The 23,176-nt window shown below is 38.5% G+C and overlaps 3 protein-coding genes and 1 long non-coding RNA gene across 5 annotated transcripts; 3 read left to right on the top strand and 1 right to left on the bottom strand.

The window, feature by feature from the left end:
- Positions 1 to 281: 281 nt before the first annotated feature.
- On the top strand, positions 282 to 2,202 carry LOC111268572 (carboxypeptidase B). Its single transcript, XM_022847636.1, has 3 exons — positions 282 to 940; positions 1,214 to 1,615; positions 1,937 to 2,202. The coding sequence occupies exons 1-3, from the start codon at positions 306 to 308 to the stop codon at positions 2,172 to 2,174; spliced, it is 1,275 nt and encodes a 424-aa protein (XP_022703371.1). The 5' UTR covers positions 282 to 305; the 3' UTR covers positions 2,175 to 2,202.
- A 1,012-nt stretch (positions 2,203 to 3,214) lies between these two features.
- udt (protein undicht) lies at positions 3,215 to 11,762 on the bottom strand. The gene is made up of 12 exons (XM_022847635.2): positions 11,677 to 11,762; positions 10,519 to 10,658; positions 9,985 to 10,115; positions 9,640 to 9,701; positions 9,233 to 9,325; positions 8,655 to 8,867; positions 8,091 to 8,300; positions 7,559 to 7,775; positions 6,686 to 6,823; positions 5,333 to 5,493; positions 4,733 to 5,077; positions 3,215 to 4,595 (listed from the first exon to the last, which is right to left on the bottom strand). The coding sequence occupies exons 1-12, from the start codon at positions 11,714 to 11,716 to the stop codon at positions 4,414 to 4,416; spliced, it is 1,932 nt and encodes a 643-aa protein (XP_022703370.1). The 5' UTR covers positions 11,717 to 11,762; the 3' UTR covers positions 3,215 to 4,413.
- On the top strand, positions 9,336 to 14,319 carry LOC111268574 (uncharacterized). 2 transcript variants are annotated; one of them, XR_015314289.1, is made up of 4 exons: positions 9,336 to 9,463; positions 10,505 to 10,626; positions 11,689 to 12,399; positions 13,901 to 14,319. It is a non-coding gene; the product is annotated as an uncharacterized LOC111268574 (long non-coding RNA). The 2 variants fall into 2 exon arrangements; XR_015314288.1 differs by lacking the exons at positions 9,336 to 9,463; positions 11,689 to 12,399 and adding an exon at positions 9,470 to 9,536.
- A 4,316-nt stretch (positions 14,320 to 18,635) lies between these two features.
- On the top strand, positions 18,636 to 21,672 carry Prosalpha2 (proteasome alpha2 subunit). Its single transcript, XM_022847637.2, has 4 exons — positions 18,636 to 18,992; positions 19,790 to 19,936; positions 20,410 to 20,600; positions 21,217 to 21,672. The coding sequence occupies exons 1-4, from the start codon at positions 18,801 to 18,803 to the stop codon at positions 21,389 to 21,391; spliced, it is 705 nt and encodes a 234-aa protein (XP_022703372.1). The 5' UTR covers positions 18,636 to 18,800; the 3' UTR covers positions 21,392 to 21,672.
- The last annotated feature ends 1,504 nt before the right edge of the window (positions 21,673 to 23,176 follow it).

Below are 23,176 nucleotides of genomic sequence, written 5' to 3'. Positions count from 1 at the left end.
CATTTGCTATAGTCTCTCACGTTGACTTCAGGCAAGCTTGCAAGGATGTTATTGGATAATATATGTTGATAATCTTATTGTAGAGTCGTTCATTCGTGCGAAATCCATCGCTTTGTTAGATCGCTATAATGACTGCCGACGAGATTAACGACGAAAGGCTTCTCCCGCATGTGCGGGTTTAACACCGTTTCCCATAATTACCAAGTTATCGAGTTTATTCGAGCCTAGCTCTAGCATAAAACGATAGATATAATCCGGGCATTCAGTAGATCATAGTTCAGTGGCCTGCTCCGTATCCTTCTGCGATGGTCCGTGTCTCCGTTTTAGCTATAATTGGAATTTCGGCCACTACGGCCATGTTTCAAGATGAGACACCTAAAAGCTTCACTAAGCATAGACTAGTGTTCGCACAACTTCCCTCGCTATGGACATTCAATGTTGCCAGATCACTCAACGAAAATGGTCTACTTGAATTATGGCATGATTTGCCCCGTGAAGGGTCGATTCTATTCTCGGTCGCCCCGGAGCATTTTCCTGAGGTTCAATCAACATTCAACAAGTCTAACTGCGTTTTGAAAGTTATTGAGGACGATCTCCAGAAGGTAATTGATGAGGAACGAACCGGGTTGACGTATGCCCTAGGTACGCCTCGGTCTCTTAATCTCCGACAGTTTGAATCATATGACCAAATCGATGCATCGATTAGCCATTACGTCAATGAGGCGGGCTTCCTGGGTCACATCAATCGTTTTGTAACTGGGAAAACCTCTCAAGGACGTGAAATCGTCGGCATCAAGATCTCAAACTCAATAGAAAAAAAGCCTATCATTTTCCTTGAGTGCGGCATCCACGCTCGTGAATGGGCTTCCACATCGAGCTGCCTTTACATAATTGACGAGCTCGTGCACAACCAGAACACACACAAGGACCTATTAGACAGGTGAGCAGTTCGACGCCTTGTGTAGACAACGATTGTTAAGACTCAATCAAGATTTGAATTAGACGTGCATCTCAGCGAAGTATTCAAACAAGCGACAGCCCCCAGTCGTAGTAGTCAAGATTATGCTGTCTCCTGTTCGAAAGGACTTATTCGATTATGCGTCACTGAGTCGCTTCATTAGCTTGAGCTGCTGCCCTATTTAGTTGGACCAGTTGCTATAGATGGCGTAATGCGAAATCATTTTACAAATGTTAAATACTTATTCTTTTACAGGTTCGAGTTTCATATTATTCCTTCAGTGAATCCTGATGGCTACGAATATACCCGGATCCAGAACAGGCTTTGGCGAAAGAACCGAAACCCAAAGAAGTCAAATTTTTTGTACCGTTGCTTGGGTGTTGATCTTAATCGGAACTTCAAGTCTGGTCCCCACTGCGGTGTTGGCACCGAGAAGAATCCATGCTCAGACATCTACTGCGGCTCAAATGCCTTTTCTGAGCCTGAAACTGCTGCCCTCCGTGATTATCTGACTGGAATTAAGGACGATGTTGAATACTACGTAGCTGTGCATGCGTTCGGCTTAATGTGGATGTTCCCCTACTCTTACACAACAGACCACTGTCCTGATCATGACGATCTAATGAGAAGGTCTAAGATCGCTGTCGATACAATTAAGTAAGCATAAGTTTTGAAAAAGCGTGTAATTCTACGCATGTATTTGTGGGATGGAATCAAATGAGCTGGGCCATCTGTTTATTCGGTAAATATAAGCTAAATGCGATTATACTGGTGGAAGGATCAGATTTTATTATATAAAGCAATCTTTGTCCATGGTCATTAGGAGACGGATCACAGATCAGTGTTGTGTGATTTTGCAAAACATTCATAATAGAATCTTTTCATAGAGTTACTGTATATAGTAGTTGAAATGAAAAACACTGCAGAAAAATAACCGCAGAACTGTAGAAACTAATTTTCTTTTTTCATTTTTCATAGGGCTACAACAGGAACACAATACAAATATGGACCCACTGCTGAGACCATTTACGCTGTAACAGGCTCTTCAGTTGATTGGGCTTATATGGAACTGGGCATTAAGAAGTCTTACGTGCTCGAGGTGCAACCTTCGCTTAATGCTGCATTTGGCGGACGAGGGTTCCTCCTACCAGCGGATCAAATCATTGCTGTCGGAAATGAAACCTTTATAGGTCTAAAAGCTATGTGGCTTTCCTAAGTCTTAATAAAACTTGTTTGTAACTCAACATCTGCTCACTTGCTTAGCAGCAGTACCGTTATTAAGCTCTCAAGTTGGCAAGTCACGAAACTGCGACAATGTATTAGATTTTATTGAACCACGTAATCGCCCATTTATTCTTTACTATGCTGTTTGCCATGTAAACGAAGATCAAATAGTAAGTCTAGACTATACATTATAGGCTTTTGATTTGTAGTAACTGATATGAAACTCACACTCGTATCAATGGCAGACGGTTGTGTATCGTTTAATGGACGGTTAATAATTTGCTACACGATTTGGTAGCACCTATCTTCTTTTGTGGTTTCTAACCATGCGTAAAAATATTAAATATTTACTACAGAAAAAAATGTGATTCACACGAACTAATTATATAGTGTCTAATAGGATTCATGCAAGAGCAATCTATTGCGTCAAAATATCTAACAACGAAAATGTCAGTTATGGTGGCCACCACGATGTATCGTCGTGAGAGTCCTTCAGTGGCATGATACAGGCTTTGTGGCTCCCTCTTTATTTTAGGTCATCCGTTTGATATAATATTCTGTGCTTAGTCCCTTACCAGTACCAGTAATCTAAGACGGGCATAATTTCAAATACAAGCTGGGCCTTTATTCAAGGATAAAGTATCTCAATCTATTACGCATTTGACGTCGCCGTTAGTTACCTATAGTTGGAAAGTCAAATACCTATTCCCAATTTGAAAGCAAAAAAACTAAACTAATTATCAGACGTTGTTTGTTGCTTAGGGATTTAATAGTGACGGTTTTGCTAAAAACTTAAAAACGACAACAATGCGCGTAGAGAAAGGGAGGAACGAGAAAAGTTGGCTCGTGGTTAGGCAAAATCTACGATAACAGGAAGAAAAAAAATAAGTTTCTAGATGGAGAAAGCCGAACCACATTTTAAGTTCTGTTCAATAATACACGTTTTGGCACTTCGCTCTTCATATGCAGATGACGGAATCGATATAAAACTATTGTTTCTTACATATATTTGTATAATTAATAGATCAGATGCACTATCAAATAAATATGTTTATTATTTATTCTGCGGTTGACATCATCGGGTATTGCCGTGTTGGTTTGGAGCATCTAATACAATCGTTAACAGACGAGCCGACAATCTTTAACGCATTTTAAGTCGAAGCCGTTTTAGACGCTCGGTTTTGTAGAAATTCTGTTTCGGCCTTAAAAACACTTATTTATGTATCTTTTATTTCGCTTTCAATAATTTATTCACAAAGCGTTTTTTTTTTTATAAATGCGTTCATTATATGTACATCCGCACAGAACCGTTTCGACGCAGCAAAATATTAAACTATGGCAATATAATACACTATAGTGACGTTCGAGCTTTTGCAATTTCCCTTGCTATATCAAATGCTTCTATTCGCAAGCGTTGCTTTATCTTATTCTGGTGTGCCCTATTTCAGCGTGAAAAATAAAGACGTACATGTCATTATATTAACAGTCCAACATCCCTAGCGTTATGTTGGCGGAAGTTCGATTCGGAAGAAAGGTAAAGTTTTGTTGAAACGAACTATAAGCATAATGTGTAAGGCGTCTTATCAAATCAATGTATCGTTAATGCTTCCATCCGTAGAATCGATGTATTTCTGCACAATGCTAAACTGCCTATATAGTGGTTAGCTTGATATGTATTCGTTAACTCGACCTTTGTCTAAAGACCGCTTGATTGCACGATGACGGTTAAGGTACTGGTAAGGCACTGGATAGGTAAGTGAACATGTTATTTGCACACTGCTCCGAGAAGCATTCATATCTCAATGGCGAAAGGACGAAGGGTTAATTAAAGTTTCCCTTTCCATGTAATGGAGTCAATGCATAGAATCAATTGCACCGATAAAGAATAATGTCTACTAAAAGGAATATATAAATAAATTGTTAATCTCTAAATAAACGTATATTATTAAGCAAATAGTAAACCGTTATCTCAATTTTTATATCAGACTACAAGCAAGTTTATCCTTCTAGAGATAGACCATTGCAATAGCGTATCTAGAGCTTTTTCAAATAAATAAAATGTTTGTTTGTCCTTTAAGGGCATCAGTGGGTTTTAATGCTCGTAGTAAAAAATCGAACTGTCGTACGATAATGAATCCATAGTGTTCTTCTTTATGTTTAAGGCATAATACTCACATGAACTTCAAAAAACTCGTAAAATTTTTAATTTGATCGACATTTTCACCAAACTGTTAATATAAATGTCTGCAAATATGGCCGATTATCAGCCATACAATAGACAACAATACAGCTAATGAACAATGTGGAACTTCAGAGGCACCATTGAACGTGGCAGCATCGAACGTGGCAGCCTGCTCCGATATCTCCGCATACGGATTGGTTCCATCATCAAAATACATCGGGCAGTCGTCATCTGCAAAAACGATTATTTCCACAGTTAATAGTATTTTTTAGCCAATTAGCACGCTGTCTTATTAAAGGCGACATTCGACACATGCCTATAGTTCCATTGAAGAGCCAACCTACAAACAAAGTTAGCCTGCAACTTACGTTCTCTTTCGTATTCAACCATATCCAGGGCAACTTGAGCCCCTTCCCGCGAGCTAATAGATACGACGTCCTGTTTAACGTGACAGAACGCACCGACACTAAGTGACATGAGAATTCGGTTGAGATCAGCACGTTGATACACCCAACAGCGGTACTTAGAGTAGGCGTCCTCTTCTTCATACGTAATGAGGTAGCTTTTGAGGTTCTCTCGCCAAAAGCCAATACATTTGAGCATATGGTCTGGCTCGGAGTAAATATCTACGGGACGGCCGAAATGGTCAACAGACACACAATAGTCGGCATCAACAGCGATGGTCCGTTGATCGCGATCACATACGGAGAAGTCTACAAATAATAAAAATTAAATAGATAATAAAACAATCCGTAGTAAAGCAGAGGTAACTACTGGAGCGAACACACAAATGAAACGTCCAAATACCCTCTAAAATCCTTTGACCTCTAAAATCCTTATTCCGCTAATTGACTTCTAAATAGCTTTTTTATTGCTTATCCCTCAGAAGACATACAAACGGGCCTTCGAAGAATGTTGGAGTTCTAAAGGAAATCATAACCGAGGTACAAAATATCTGTACAACTTACCAGAAATGTTTTCTTTACAGTAGACGTTCGGGCGGGGCATCTGGGTTACTCCGCCCCGAATTCGAGTCTCAAACAGAATATCACCGTGCTGCTGGAATTTGAATTTGCCTGCTACCGGACATTTAATGCTTACCGGATTCTTCATCACCAAGAGATCGTACCTTTACAGAGCGAATGGATAATGTTAACAAATGCATGAACGTATGTTCACTATAAAAAAAAAGAAAATAGATAAAAAGTCCAACGTTTTTATGAGAAAATCACTTGACTTGGGTATAAATTTATTTTTTTATATTCGCTTTTTGTGTAGTCTAGCAGCATGAACATTAAAATGAGGAATAAGCCCGGTTATTTTGAATTTCTCATAATTATAGGTAAACAAATTTTGTGTAGAAGGTCAGTTGGCAATAGAGCTTAAGGTTGAGGCTCAAATAATTCTAAATTTCTTTAATAGAAAAGAAATAGGGAGCGAAAAAAATGCCTACGCGGGCAAAGATATACTAAACAACCGTTGGCAATACAAAAAAATGTGCTAGTGTATACAACAAGGATCAAAATTCTGTCTCGTGACTTAAAAACGCTCACAAAATTTTTCGATTTGCAAAGAAACGTCAATTTAACGCATCTACTATTTGGCTTAAAGTAAAACACGTTAGAAAATTATATAAGCAAGAAGTAAGGCTATCTGGGCCACAAATTATTTTGTATACAAAAGTCAGTCATTCAACAAAGGTAAAAAATAGGTTATTTTTTTGAGAAAAAAGTATGATATTGGCTAGTAAAACAACGCTGTATAAAAACTTAGTGTCAAGCAAACTAAATTAAGGGTCATGATTTATCTGTCATAGGTCGTTATGAAGTTTTGTTGGGCAGTGTGAAGTTAGGTTTATAATGGTCCAAACAGTTTCCAAAGTCGATTGAACCTGTAGAATTACCGGTGTCATCCATAAGCCCGGTATAACATCCATCATGAATCGTGACTGATAACCGTAAGTGTTTCACATGTATATATGTAAAAAATTGTTAAGTCTTGATCGTGCATTACGGCAAAAGCGTTGTCACAGTTTTTTCCAAAAACCATCATATGAGGCATTTGATCGGTAACGACGGTATGCTGTACAATCAGCTAAATATACGACCCTAGATTAATCTATGAAATTATTTTTCATTAAATACGCTCGCTACACAGTGGTTCAGATAGCCTCGCCTCACGCTGGCCCATATATCTTCTAGAGCGACCATGTAATAAAGCTCAATGTTGTGCCTGATATAGAAACAATTGACTTTCAGTTAGTTTTAACATACGCAGCTCTGGATTTAATTAGCCTACATACACGCTGAGCTTATACAAACCTCCAATCCTGCTGAGCTCGGAACATAGTCCACGAACAAACAGTAGAAAAAGTTGGATCTCGAAGTTCTTTGCCTTTGCGATATCGAATCACAGAGTGGTGTCGTGGCACGAAATCGAAACAAACATAGTCACGTTGGCTAAATGATATTAATAAGAGGAAAAATAGAAAATTAGGGATAGCTAACGCTAAGCATTATGAATATGTTCTATTGCTATAAGGAACGTGTTCAATGGTGCCATATTGTAGTTCACTTAAAGAAGGATAGTTGACGTTAGTAAAACGTCGTCGCACACACATAAATTAGTTCTGTATAGATGTATGCATAATTTCAAAAAGAGATCCAGTGATCTCCGCACCAATACGGAGTAACAGTACAAATCGAACAAACAAACAAACCAATGTACAAACTATACGAGGGAAATATTATTGCCGGTCTAACCTCTAACGCTCTAAAAAAACGGGCCGTTTGGCCCCCATGTATTGGCTTGGAACCAAAGAAGAGTATTTCTTTGCAATCTGATAAATAGGCAAACTAAGCAATCTGCTTCTTTGTTTCAAATGAACGCCGATTTTCATTGTACCATTGCACCAAAATAAAGCTTATCTTCTACTAACACTAGCCATCACATTTGAACAGATATACAAGTTTGCTTTCGGAATCGACCTGTTTTAATAGACACACTTCTGTACCAAATACGGTTTTATCATCCTATTCATGGAAGGCTCCATGTGTTCCAATGCTCCTGTGCAGGCATAACAAATGCATCAAGACCTTTGGTATGTATCTATCTATGCGTATTGCTAAATGAAGCTATTCGACTGATTGTTCACGTACATATAAAGCATATGAATAGATATGCTAGATTCATACCATCCGTTGATTCCGTGTCTCGCCATCATATATCTATTGTTTCTTTTTTCGACGCAAACGTACACCTGTTCCTTGATGCGGCCTGTATCAGGCTTCCATCGCTCGATAATGTGAGTTCGATTGATAATAACATCCGCATCGAAGTTAGCAGTGTTAATCCATTCGCCAGTAAAGTTTTCCGGTAGCTTACAACGTGGCTCCATAATTTCAGTCTTCACTATAAAAATAAATAACTTTCTTTATTACAAAATCGATAATCATATATAGTTGCAGATCGAGATGTTGAAAAAGAATCAAAGTCTTTCGTTTAACGCAAACCAGACCTCTGGACCTCACACATAGCAAATTGTGACACCCAAAATATTGTAGAATCCCAAATCAGTGGGCTCTAACCTTTATTTTTTTAGTTGTGCATATTTCTTCATAAAGCTGCGTAACATATAGATATTCGCAAATATATGAAACTTAGATAATTTTCTCGAATAACTACGCTAAGTGCACCTTTACGGATAACAATCTGATGATTACGAACCCTGCTCCATGTGGTATCTGGATGGGGCATCCTGAGGATTCTTAAGGACATTACACTCAGGGGTAATAGATGCTCCCAAGAAAGTGTCGTCATCTCTATTAGCCAAAAAACAACGATATTTTTCATCAATACGAGATTCGCGGGAGTTCACTACGGCGAAAAAGTGGTTCTTCCCAATGTACCAATCACCGAGACACTTAAATTGGACTTCTGCAATCGAATACAGAAATAGTGAACGTCACTACAGGCTGCTTTCTTTCGTGTGCTGATTATAAATGGTTTCAACAAATAAAAATACACCTAATCCGTTGTCCGTTTTTATAGCCTTTTTGCGAAATTCATTAGAGAGCGTCTTGCGCTTAGAGGGTCATCCTGTTTGGTTGACCGATCTGCAACGTCGCCATAATGGAGCTCTTTGGGGTCTTGTTATCTGTAAAAAGAAATATTCAGAAATTCTAGACAATAGCATTATTTTCTTTTTAAGAAACATTAACAACAATAGTAATGTCCGTATGATGCTAAGAACCGGACAACCAATGTTTCGCTATCCGTACGTGTGTTTACCTCCTTCCTCGGTGTCTTCCATGCCCTCACACTGCCGATAATTCACTTGGAACTGCTGGTTGTCTATGAAGAACTGACTACCAGGTACTTGGCACGCTGTAATGTTAGCATCTGGATGCTTGCACTCGCCGGAGAATCTGTACGTGTTTTTATACGCAAACTTCCAGACACCTTCAAGGGACGAGCGACAGTTTTTTGGCGTAGGGTTGGTAGCTGAAAAAAAGCGGTGTTATTGGTTAATATACTCAGCACTGATTTCTGAACCCAGGTCGAAGGTTCGACAAATAAACGAGGATAAAAAATACGTAAGCAACATATTCAAACCAGGTACAGTAAAACTAATTATTACATTAGCACAATACAGTTAATGATTTTTATTATTTGTGGAAGGCTCTAGTAGAATTTAACAGACGTTTTTCGAATTAATTAAAAGTTCCCACTTTTTCTTTTCGCTCCGGAGAACTTTGCTGATTACATACCAGTATTCGATCTGCATTTGAAATAGAAGCACATCCTTCACTTTTAAAACGTACATGAACATTCAGGTCCTGAATATCGAGCAAAAATGATTTACATACAAAATAGTGTGATCTGTTCCATATTGACGTCGAGATTCCGGCAAACCGTCTGCACGTCGGGCCTCTCTGTAGGGTTAATATTTACGCATGGTGCTAGGAGAACAAAGACAAATGCGTTGAACCAATCGTTAGATACTACCATTCTAGCAATGAACAACAAGTGTATACAAACAAAACAAAGTGAATACAACTATATGTGATGGAACTCTAACCCGCATATGCTGGGAATCGGTGAAAAACCTGAAATTTTCCAGGAATCCTTATAAATTTCATAGATACAAACATGCTTCATCCATTATTCTTAGTCTGTGTGCACTTCGGTGCAGAGTTTTGCTTTCTCGATATTCTGTAGTGAAAATAAATCTGCTTAAGCTATTATATACCTTTTATGCACAATGATTACTCACTTGAAATTTTGTCGATAACGTTGAGAGTTCGCACGAACATTCGCGTACAGTAATAACATGGCCTAAACGTGAAAAATCAGAAAAAACATTAATATGTTTATGTTAGCTTAGGACGCCTGTGATTTTTAGATTTACTTTTTTTTTAATGCTTTATTATTGTAACTAAAGGTACTTGCATTTTTCACCGCTAAAGACCCATGCCAGTTTATAGTTAATGCGGCTAGCTTAACCGTATAGTGAGCTCTGCGAAGGATTGCAATGATTCAACTTTTTCTCACTAATACAGAATGATAGGTTTACTTATTTTTGCAAAAAATAAAAGTTTATCCACGGTGATAAACTCACACATGTGTATCAGTTCTCTGCAGAACGAACGTATAGTTGTCATTGTTGTATATTGTCAAATTGATACACCGCGTGTTGATGACCAGGTTCCGCTGCGTATTCTGATCGTATGCGTTGAATCGGATTGTTTCCTGCAAATTGAAACAGGAATTGTCCATGCAGCGAGAAAAATCATCATCCTTTATTTTTACGCCGATTTTTCAACTCAATTAATCTGACCTGAGCAACACATAATGAAGCTTTAATTTGCTTTCGTAACGTGTGAATTTTTACAAATGACCAGTTGAGAGCATGTAGCCCACATGATGGCTTAGCGGAAAACGTATTTGCTTGTTAATATTAGGGACACATAGGTTCAAATCCGGCCATGAATACACTTTGCTTCGTGGTGGGAGTCAGCCGTCTGATCATTCTACACTAGATACAGTAGATAGGTAGTGCTAGATGTAACATTCGAAACTTTAGTTGAAACCGAGTAGTAGTTTTAACGAAACTCATTTTTGTCAAAATTTTTCCACAGTTCATGTCCATCACCTGTTCGATCGTAGTAAAGGTGTCATCCCCACGCTCTCTCGAATACCATTCGCCCTGGACTGTCTGCGAGATATGACATCGTGGGTCGTAATCGTAGTTTCCACCAAGGTAAATCTGAGCACAGCAAAGGCTGAAGATAGCTATAAGGAAAATCCGTAATTAAGCATCAACTTTATGTTTTACAGGCTCTTGAATGGCAAATTAATTTAGAATAAGCAAACGACAACTATTATCACTATTAATATTTTTGTGCCAGAAACGAATGCGAATCGCTAGTACATTTAGGGTGATAGTTTTTTTTCGTAAATATCCCAAATTTTTACGTGATAAAAAGTTAAAAACTTTAGTTAAAAAACGCATTTAGAACTACGTCGTCACACGAGAGAATTATGAAGTCAACCGTTGGAAATCTCATCGATAGAAATAGCAAATAGTATTTTTCTGTACATAAATATCAAAGCAGGAATATTCTCTAGTTGTATGTCAAAGAACATGACCCGTTTCAAGCGTATTGTAGCTCAGAGGTTCTTCATTTGAGCATTTTTGGATGATACGGAAAAATTGGGCATTCGTGAATGAATACATAAGAACCGAGAAAAATATGCTTCTGACAAAATATATTTCGCAATAAAGATATATCGTGAAACAGAGTCGTATTGTTCGGCTTCAGTTGTTTATTTAGCTTAAGCAAGATCATCATAAATGCACCAAAAAATTAATTCGAATAGTTAGCGTAAAAGGGACATCGTGGAACCGACAGCTAGCCCCTTGATAATAAGGTTTTCTCTCGCCGGCTAATTATTTCAGAAATAACCGCCGTAACTCACTAAGCAACCTAAAAAATACTGCATGTATTTATACAGTGTTCGTGAAGACAACTCGCATCGCATTATGGTCTAGAGCTGTAGACTAAGTTTTTTCATTTCAATAATTGCGACCACTACGCGAATGCTAGCGAAACTTCATATGTACATCGTACACTCTCCACGTATTGTCCACGTATTGTCAAGGTGTGATACCTTGACATCTTTGGTATACCTTCGCGGGAAGCCGTTTGACGTATGCGTTTTACCCAGTTAGTCTGATATTTTAGGCATATATCACTAACAAAGATTTCTATACTATCTAATTTAACTCATTTTGTCCCTCCACTTCTACCTGAAAGCACAGCGGCCAAATGAACTGCATTGAATTCCATCGTACTCGACGACTCCGCTCTCCCGTCGTATGTCAGTACTCTCAAAAGATGCACCCCATTTCGAACGTATCCGTAAATCGATCACTGTTTCTAGCACGAATCTTCAACAACCTTCTTGTACTCGCTAAACGACCCGGATGATTTCAAGCTTCTGCATAAAAGCAGCATAAGGCAATACAACTAAACCATCATTATCCGAACGGTTGGGGGCGTACGAGAAAAGCTCTGATGACAACGACAGCTGCCACACGATAGCAGACCCCACCGACATCAAACGAACCGTTGACGCTGTTACGTTGGCCCCAGCGCCTCGAATCGAATACGAGTGGCGTCGTTACCCTGGCGACGGCGATCCACGCTTCTTATATGCTACCCGAGAAAAGAATGATTATCTATACAATTGTGATTGTATAGCCATAAGAACAGTAAAAAGTAAATAAGGTAATTATACCTACACAGCTGTCAGTCGTAAAGATGCAAGAGTGTGAGAGAGAGCAATCGGAGCTTCGATGGTCTGCGGTATCCCTACAGGATACGATTTTCGTCCGGTCGAATTCGCGCTGCTCATGAGATCCGTTGGTCATGGGTAGCCAAGTGCGCGCTCTTCGATCAGAAGCAAAAATCACCGTCGCATTTATATTAGAAAGCCGGTACGATAGGCTGGCATACGGCTATAGGATCAGGTATATTATCCAATACTTTTATAACTGGTAAGAGGCTGAAGTGAGCGCTCTACACAACGATAAAAGAAGTTGTGTTTCATTTATGAGGATGTTTCCGTTTTCGGTAGAGCTGTATATTTGCCTAATGGTAACTTGGTGATTACTAGAAGATCAACTTAAACTTAGCACAAAAATAATTTCTACTAACTGGTCAGGATTTTATAATCGTTTGTCGGGCATTGCCACTGCAGATATTTTGTTCTTTTTTGTACAGAAATTAGAGAAAAGCTTAATTTACAGCCGTAACACCACTCACTATCAGTCTTTAGTCTAGTGAAAACCTCAAAATAATCGTAGTATACCGAATACCAACTTTACTGTCGGTCTGTTAAACGCGCGGCCAGCTCTACCGTACTACGTACGATGCCATGCGTTTACTCGATGTTAACAAATGAATAACCAATGTTTAGGAAGTGTCAAATCTATGTCGAAGTTGCATCGCTATTTCATGAACGTTTCTCAAGTTTAATTATTCCATTATTCTATGTAATTCTCCTTCTTCTATATAATATAGAAATAAACCGTTTGATGAGACTCAGTCAATAGGTTTGTTACATTTAAAAAGTCAATGAATGCTTGTTGTTCGGGGCTCTGTACCGCTTTCTTACAGAGAAATAGACCTCTTATCAAAAACCGCGAGTTCTTTACGAAGCGGATTGGGTATTAGCAGTTCGGTGTCCGTAATGTACACAGACGTTCGTAGCATCGATCTTGGGTACAAATGCATTTTGTTGCTGTTTTGGCTTTTGCTATATCTCAAGTGGGCGGCACGTCAACTTGAAGACCCAGTCACCTGACAGAGGCGTTCTTTAGACGACTGAATAAAGAACCTATCGTTTAGCTGCTAGTCGCCAGGTCGAACTGATACGCATCTGAAAAATGTCAGAAACCCAACTTCTTTTGTACTTTGTTTCATTATGCTTTCGTTATGATTAGCGCCGTAACATAATTCTATCGGACAGCGGGATGAATGATTATTATTTATAATCAGTTTTTTTCACTAATGTTCGAGTAAAGGTAACGTCATAGGTTTCGTCTTAAACTAAGTACGCTATAACTAACGGTTGGCATCATAAAATTGTATGGAAGCAGAGATGAACAATTGCTTTCACGTTCGTCAAGTTGCTGGGCAGCGATCTATCGTTTCAATAAATTTGTATGCTAACCATGAATTGAAACTAATTATAAACTGCTTTTGTACAAAGCAGTCGGGCCTAACGTCGGCATTTCCCTAGTACAATACAAGCAGTCCGATTGATTACGAGGATGTCGACCAAACAAATCTATTGCAAAAGATGTGACAGTCTGCGAATTGTACAACTAACGAAAATCAATCAAATCTAACTCTAGCTATTGGATTCTACGACTCTCATTGGGTCAGATGCTATCAGCTGATACAAGCACTCTATTAGTTGATATTCCTGAGGACATTTGCATAATAAACTCGTATTTATTTTTACAGCAGACTGGACGAGAAGGCTTCAGCGGTGAAGTTCGCGGTCGAACTGAAACTACAATTGAAGTGGTAATGCGGAGTACACCAAAATAACGAAAAACAGAAGATACCAAGTGATCAGACAAGATCTCGGTAAATATCGGTTGTGGTCGAAATTGGTCCAAAAAACGTGGAACTTAACCTCGACGTAAACAACGTCACCATGGACGAAAGTACTGAACATTCGAAAACTGCCAAAGGCCGCGTTGAGTTGCAAAACCAATTTACTTTACTCAACAACATACACAAACAAAGAAGCAAACGATTTATAAGGATGCCTCGTATCTAGCACATTTGATACCCGTGTCAACTGGTGATATTTGCTGAGTTTTCGGCTGCCTATATGAACTCAATATAAATTAAAAAGAAACTATAGAGAACTTGTATTACATGCCATTTTTTTTTGATCCATTATTGATGTTCTAGGGCCGCCTTGGTCAATTTGATTCGTGAATGAAAGTATCAGACATATGCGGGAAGTGATACCCCAGAAATATAAACGCGTGGGCTGCCCAAGACAAAAAAACGCTTTCTCTGAATTGGAAATATCATATCTGCTGTGCACTTTTTTTCCTGTCAAGAATATAAAAATTTCCAGGTGAGCATGTTACAGAACGAACTCGTGTGGCACGTGAGGCGAGCCGTACAAACTGTATTGCATAGTCGTAGAGGAATCACAGAGGGGTTTAGATATGAAGACAAGCCTCTTCCGGATGTCTCCGCGCAGCGACGTCAAAAAGAAGCCAGCCTTAAGATGACGCTGGTCTGTGAAAAAACACAATTTGACCTCTTCGAGAAGAAAGTAGTAAATTTCGTTCTGCGCGGACAAATCACTCAGATGAAGACCGACACGGCCATTTTAACTAATAGCGAAGAAATGACACTGGAATTAAAGATCGCTGAAATGTATAAAAAGCTGCAACTTTGTGCTGACGAGGTTTATATGAACTTTGGTGCTGGACGAAAGTGACCTGAAAAACGAAGTTTTGAGAAGCATACCGCAGCAAACATCAAATAGTGCTGGAACTTAAAGGGAGGCACATCATAAAAATCTAAAACACCTTCCTTAAATATGTCAGGCGGGGGAACATGCTCCTTAAAACCTGCCACCAGCAGTCACTCAAATGGGCACAGAAACCGTCCTAGCCGAGATCCAGAAGCTAATAAAAAAGCTTCCGGCTGATACCGGAAGACTACGAAGAATAAAGGACATGAGAGTTTAGACACGTGCTTGATCACCCACAAGTAAATATATGATGCTATTCGAGAACAGCTGGAAATTCGTCAGCGGTTTAAACGTCGACAGCAAAATATTGACCTATACATTATTTGGGCCTAAATGACCTAGGATATTGATAGACCTCTCTTCTCTGCTGAGCAGGATTTACTCTAAATCGAAAGCTGACGATTCACTGTCCGCATCAATGCAAGCGTGACAAATGCCCGTTTGACGTTAAAGAAAATTCCTCAAGGTCGAACTTCTACAGCTAAACCCCTAAATGAATGCATCAGCAAGCGTCTATGGAAAATATGAGTGGAAATAGTGATGACTCTATAAATACAGGGCTATCGAAATCTCTTAGAGTAGTGACGGTTTATTTCGGGTAGATCTTTTATAGGAAGTTGGCTTACTATGTCTCTTTTAGTTCAAGCGTGAACTGCCACATGAAAATAACTGCTAGCTGAAGTGTTTTGTGGAGTTCGCTTCTGTTAACTATACGATACTAATCGCTGATTGAGGTTTTACATAATTTAGCTCCAAAAGTCGACCACACCTAAAAATTTTACTGTATATTTTTTGTAAAAAAAATACTCTAAAAATAATAATGGTCCAAATCGATACTAAGGATCCAATACCCAACAGACGGGTTATGTGAGCCTTTTAAAATGATAACAAAAGTTGCCTACACTTAAACATGTGTGCTGTCGCTATAGACGTGTGCTTATATCTTTACTCAATCAAGAGAGAGTCTTCCACCGTAAATATATGGAATAATTAACCACTCTCTTTACTTTCAAACGAATCTATTTCATGGAAGCTAGAACCTCGATGTGCACTAGGTGAGTTGCTGAGTAAACATTTCAACTTTTCGAGTCATTTTATGCACTCTCCTTTTTGAATTGTTTGAATGCAAGACATAATCTAAATTGGCCTCAAGGGCCAACTCTAAAACATTCATCTCAATCACCATATGTTCGATTTGTATGCATTCTCACTTTATATGTAGATGCATTTTTGGAGGAACACATTCTAGTAGACCAATCGAGATAGATTAAAAAAATGAGTGTTTACTTAAAATGATGTGTGTTAGCCTGTGACAGTATTTGATTATTGATAAAATAATATAGTAATGACTAGTTAAATATATAGCGAAACTAGTTACACGGTAATATTCCTAGAAAACTGCACTACTCATCGAGATAATGATCTATCCGAATATGCGATACTTTATGTAGCCGCCATGTTTCTAAGGAGCGTAGCGCCATTGAACGTCAATGGAGGGGAAGAATATAATAAAAACGTGCTTGCAGTTTTCGGCCTTCTTTAACGTAAAAACTCCACTTTAGTTTCTGGTTGCTATGGAAGCCTACATATTCTTTCGTATCGGCGTTCAGTTGTGATTGTGTCAGGAGAAAGTTGCAAATGCAATTACATCAAAACAAAGGCCACCATTTTTTCATAAACGGCTACAAGGATGCATAAAAGTACGCCTAAAAGGAATACAAACAAAGATGCACGTTATAGTTCAACAAGTAGACGTGAAGGACTAATCTAAAAATCATGTATGTTAGCGTATCCGGGGCACTGTTCAAGTACCTGATACAACAACATACATTAGCAACAGTAGCTACACTTATGGTAAATTGCAAGAAAGCGACCCTAATGAATTGCCCCAATGAAATTATAAATTACATTTTGACGATATACAAGCTTGTACGATGTTGGTGCTTAATAAGTACTAGACGATGCTGCGACAGCGCTAGTTTTAAAGGGTGATAAGAAAAGTGCAGGAAAATAACCAGAAGTGCTGTTGTCCATTTTACATCTAGTTATAAAAATTTATGTAGCGTTCCGATCCAGTTTATCGAGGGAGGGTCTTTAGCTACTACTAACAGTGTACTAGAAACAACTTTCTTTGTATAGACCGCCATGTAAACGGCCTTGTTGTGTAGATACATGTTCGTTTCTTATTTTGCGCCCGGTTATTAAGCCGTTAGAATTTACTTGAGCCGAATGACTTTCAGCATGAAACGAATTGTGTCTATGCCCGAATTCAAACCTGGACCACGACGTGTTCCTAAGTTTAGCGGGCACGAGTGTTACCTACTACGCTATCACGCGGACATGTGGACATATATATATGTCCACATGTCCACGTATATAAATTAATTTACAAATGCAAAAGAAAGCGCAATAGTGTTGTTTAAAATGGTTCAAAATCTTTTGTAAACCCTACCTCAAAGCACAGCAGTTTAAATCGTCATAGATTAGTCTGCGCACTGCTCGTGGATATGATAAAAAATCGCGCTTTTGTTAACAAAAGAGTGCACAGAAGACAAAAGTAGACTCTTCTTATCTCGACAACTGTTAAAAATTATATGTCATATAGTTCTGCTTGTAAGATTTCTATTTGCAAGACAGTTCGGCAGTATTCGGTGAAAAAACTAAGTTCAGATTTTTGTGAACTTTCTCGGCATCTTTGATTATCTGCAAGCGACTAATTATTCCAATTAACCCGACACATGCGGGCCACCTGTTCGGCAAACTAACTTAAAATCATATTGAATTATAACTTACATTGCACAAAGCATAATTTTCAAATTTGAACAAAATTAGGATAGACAAATTAATAATAGTACGTTTGCCATTGATATATATATGTTGAGTTTCCTTGATATTTTAAAAGGAATAGTGTTCCAGGGTAATGATAATAATAATCCAGAACAATGTTCTATAAATCAGGCGCAATCGATTACGTGTCCATCTCCAACTTGTTGGCAGAAAGTATATACTGGCTTAATACGTAATAAAAAAATGACGACTGAATGGTTGGAGCAACAAATAAATAATGGATAAATGTACACATTACTATTACACGATTGCATTAAATCTGAATGAACTTATGTTGCTTTTGTGACATAAGGTGATCAACTTCAGCAAATTTATTGGGCTAATAAGCCAATAAGCCAGCTGAGTACTCTAAGGAACAGTCTTCCTTAATGCGTTAAAGGCTATTAATTAGGTAGGCTGCACTTCACTCCAAGGGCTTTCGTCTGCTATCGTAGGACTTTCACCTATTAAACTCTGGATATTGTATTCTTAGGCCTTAATTCATAATTCATCCTGATATTACTTTAAATTCGAGGGATAGCTGAACAATTAAAGAAGCTTTGTTCGAGTCCACCTTCCCGATACTACGAAAAATCAGAGTTTTACAAACTGTTTTAGTTATAGCTTAAAATGCATTCATTCATCAAGTTCTTACGTGGTTCAATGTGTCGTCTGAAAATCAACTGGAGTTTCTGCTCGCTGAATAATCTCATGTCTCACCAGTTTACGCTTAGTACTAAATCATCGTTTGCTAGATGAGTTCAAAATGCGTATGGCAAATTTCCTTTTTTGTCTTCCTTTAGCTTGTGGAAGCTCTTTCTACCAATGTTTTTGTTTTGGCGGGCTTTGACGGTCTGCTTCTGTACGTCATCACGCGAAAAGAAGAATTGCCGGTCATCATTCAGTACAGTATTTTGGTTGTGCAGAAACTTGTTTTGAATTCGCAGGTTTCCCCCTACCATTCTACCAGCTTTCCTCAAGTAAAGTGTTTCAGTAGCTTAAGTTTAATTTCACTTTTTGCCTCTGGCATTAGACATGGCTTCGGAACGGTACAGTTTTTCACTGACGACGTTTAGTCCCTCGGGAAAGCTCGTTCAGATTGAGTACGCACTCAATGCTGTGACAGCTGGAGCTGCTTCTGTGGGTATTAAAGCGACAAATGGAGTGGTTTTGGCTACAGAAAAGAAACAGAAGAGCATTCTTAATGTGGAGCACTCGACATTCAAGGTATAGAACCACGTGTACTTTAGACATGTGACCATTATCGAAAAAGCCGAATAGGACATTCGAAATGTGTGCAAACTTCGCCACTTAGGTTTCTAATATTTACATACCCTTTTTACTTCGTACTTTTTTTCTATCAATTACACCGTTCTACTTCATCCATTGTGTAACTAAAATTCGGTCTAGTGTTCCCAAAATATGCGAACAATTACATCCAATAGTTTTCATTGTGGTCTGAGCCATTTTTTGTATATAATGAACTTGCATTATTACGGATTCTGTGAGTTTCACGGCACAAAGCTATTCTTAGATTTGAATATGAAAGCAATCTGAACGAAAGGGTATCCACAGATGTATGTTTATATATGGTGCTGGCTTGAACAGTCGAACCTTTGATTGAAAGATACCAGCGGTCGCTGGTTTTCCATTTTACATAATCTGTATTACATTTTATATCTACTCAATATATATACAAGTTAGATTTTGTATCTATATCTAAATAAGCATCGCGAATTATAATAAGTTAGCTAATTGGCTAAACATTTTTTTGATAGTTCAATAGCGATTACATCAAGCACACAACTAAACACTGTTACTGGTCATAATTGATTGAGGGCTTTGTCGTCGTGTTTAAATATATAATTTTATAATAACTCATGGTCGTTTTTATTAGTATTTTTTTCTTTTCATGGTACTTTTTGCCAATGAGAAGACCGTATTTTGCCGTCTTTCAAGAACAAAAATCAACGATCTAATAATTAGATTGCTAAATATTAAATATAACGATTAATTTCTTGTAGGTGGAGATGATCGCGGATCATATTGGGATGGTATATTCGGGTTTGGGCCCAGATTACCGTTTGCTTGTGAAACGGGCCCGAAAAATTGCCCAACAGTACTGGTTAACATATGGAGAGTCTATTCCTACCACGCAACTCGTCCAAAAGGTGATAATAATTATACCAGTGTTCGATTATTCTTCCTTAGGTGTCGAGTTATGGTGTACGTCTCAAATCACACTCCGTATGCTGGGCAGCATGCAATATAGGTTTACTTCATTTTGGGATTTTCTCGTCGAGCCCTCCCATTGCAAACGTTTTAATCTATGTCATGAATAACTGAGCTTCTGCTATAAAAAAATAAACAAATGAATGTATTTTACTGTAGACTACTTGTATGGGTTTTTTTTCTTAAATACATTCGAAGCAGAACGTTTCGAACATTACACAGATAAATTACACAAAAGAAACAGTACACTGTACAACAATGTGAAGCTACTAAACCATAAACCACCACTTGGGCTATTCCAAACTGATAGTAGAATAGGATAGAAATAGGTAAAAAAAGGCTTCGATCTTTCTTTCTTCTTAATCGGTATAACAGTAATTATAATTAACGTGTTTTAATTTGTTGGTGCTAGGTGGCACACATTATGCAAGAGTATACGCAGTCTGGCGGGGTGAGGCCGTTCGGCGTCTCGTTACTTATCTGCGGGTGGGACAACGATCGGGGATATCTATTCCAGTGTGATCCTAGCGGAGCGTACTTTGCTTGGAAGGCGACAGCGTTAGGAAAAAATAACGTCAACGGAAAGACATTTCTAGAGAAAAGGTATGTCATTAGATAAACAAAATTGGTACTTTTTTTGTAAAAATCCTTGTCAAAAAATACCTGAGCGTTTTCTGGCTATCGTTCATGACTGTATTTATGAGACGGACTGTTAAGGAGAAGAGGATTACGGACTATTATAGACTATCTAATGAATTATTGTAGACAACACAGTCATCGGCAAACCCACTCTCAATGCCAATGTGTTAAAATGTATGTAGATGCCATTATTCGAAAAAGCAGTGGCGCAATATCAAAATAACTTAAGCATATAGATTTAGGAATTGAAGTGAGTATGGTTTGTAGGAAGTGAAAGAACGCTATAGATCTCAATTGAAACAACAATTGAAAAAAGCATTTTTTTCGCATTATTTCGAAAAGTACTTTAGTCCGATTTCGAAGTCAAGTCTTCACGTCGTCTGCTCATTTATACCAGGTGGGATCCAAGCTAGGATACTTACTATTGAGAGACTCACATTATAATCCTTTTCTTGTTGAACGGGCATGTAGCTGATAGTGTGTAAAAGGGCGAGGCAAAATGAATTGATATTATCTAGATGTGTCTGTGCCCGTAGTAATTCGCAAACTTTCCTGACAAGTCTTTGTTTTTTACTAATAGGTACAGCGAAACCGTTGAACTTGAGGATGCCGTACACACCGCAATTCTGACGCTAAAAGAAGGATTTGAAGGACAAATGACTCAGGACAACATTGAAATAGGAATATGTGACGCTAACGGTTTCCGCCGCTTATCACCATCCCAGGTCAATGACTATCTTGCCAATATCCAGTGATTTCGCTTTCCTGCCTCATCGATCGTGGAGTCGCCGGTCGGAACTAACGGACGTTACCTCGTTCCTTCGGCGCCTTTTCGTCTTGCAGTGTTGACGGCCTGAAGCTGGCAGGTGCCGGCCCTTTTTCTAGAGAGGTCGTCTTCGATGTGTATTCTTGGAGTTTTCCGAGATAAGTAACCGACGCAAAGCGTGAGATGGCGAAGTTGGTATGATTCTCGAAATTGCGGTTATTACTGTTTCAATAAAAGTGCAGCAGACCAGCATATTTTGTTTATCACGGATTTCGTCAGGTGTTGTTACTTAGGTAACGTTTAGTTAAGAGTGCTTAGGCAGCATTCAGTCGGTGTATGTATAATAGTTTATATGAGATTTGACTTTATTATGATATGAGACTTTTTGTATTACACCTCAAAAGATGTTCCAGGCCGAAAATCGGAAATTTCCGAAAATTCGTGATCAGTGTTCCTACGCAGCCAGTTCGACACGCTCTGTTAATGTGAGGTCCTGAAGAGGCCGGCTATCAAGTTAACGTAAGTGTTAAAACTACTTGTGATAGCGGCAAATATTGCCGCCCAAAAACTTAACAGGTTTCGATAGAATGATAGAATATTTTTGTGGTAAAGCTTACAGATAGCTGGGAATGCCATTTAAGATTTTGTCTTTCCCAACTTACCTGGGAAAAAAAATCACATGCACATATATACACACTTACACCAGAAAGCATGTGCGATTATGCTGTTTTACTGTATTGCGTAAAGTGTGCGGTTTTCAATTGAAAGAAGACTTGAATCTGTGTTCCCTGACATTTTTAGCCATAATTACCTACAGATTAATAGCTTAACGCTGATAAACTGCTGATACTTGCAGCAGTTATGATGAGACCTTAGATGATGGGTAGCGGTCGGTCACAAGCAAACGCAATATTTTATGATGTGTATCTATATTTAATGATGATTGAGTATTTTTCAGTCGCTTCAGTGGATTAAAGGATATATAATAGTCTAATAAGGGTGGTCGATTTTCCGCATCTATGGACCCAAAAACCATATCGAGAGTTAGCAAAGTCTGTTGACTAGTTATCAACATAAGCTTGGGCAGGATCCAGTCGCTTAGGTCAATGGGTTTGTGCGGGGGCTGATATTGGCTTTGTGCGATCCAATATGGGGTCTTTCACAGACTGGACGTAGGCAAGGCTCTCAATTTCCATGTCATGTGATATTTCCGTTGCTAAGCAAGCTCATTTTTCCTTAATGGGCGGTTCACAACAACAATACCTATGCCAGCCATGTACACCCTTCGGGCTGGTCTTACCCACTATAAACAGATACGAATCTTTTTTCTTGGGAGCTCATATCCGTTAAATCATGACAAATATCTATATATACAAAATTACGATTTGACACAATTCAAGTAGCAGTCACCATTTGACTTTCGTGGTAGCGAATAGTTATACATATATCATACCTCTGTCTTACATAACCGCCTGTGTTGTCTCAACTAATGGTACCATTATCTTTTTAAGTTAAAAAAGTCACGAGGGCTCCATCATACACGACCAACTCTACCTACGCCTGGCAAATGAAAGGATTTTAAGGTTTTCAATATTCTGATTATTATTGGTTTTATACTTGTATATGGGGTTTTAAGGTGTTTCATTGGTCTTTTTTATTGGACTAAAGAGGTGACTAGAAGTATGATGATTAGTATTGGTGCCTTAGCTCATGGGAACATACATTTTGATTCAAATCAGCTTGTATGTGTTGCTCAATAGAATAAAATAAATAG

Source organism: Varroa jacobsoni, unplaced genomic scaffold (genome assembly GCF_002532875.2).
Source record: "Varroa jacobsoni isolate VJ856 unplaced genomic scaffold, vjacob_1.0 scaffold_1302, whole genome shotgun sequence".
Classification (NCBI taxonomy): domain Eukaryota; kingdom Metazoa; phylum Arthropoda; class Arachnida; order Mesostigmata; family Varroidae; genus Varroa; species Varroa jacobsoni.
This window is presented reverse-complemented; position numbering and strand designations above follow the sequence as displayed.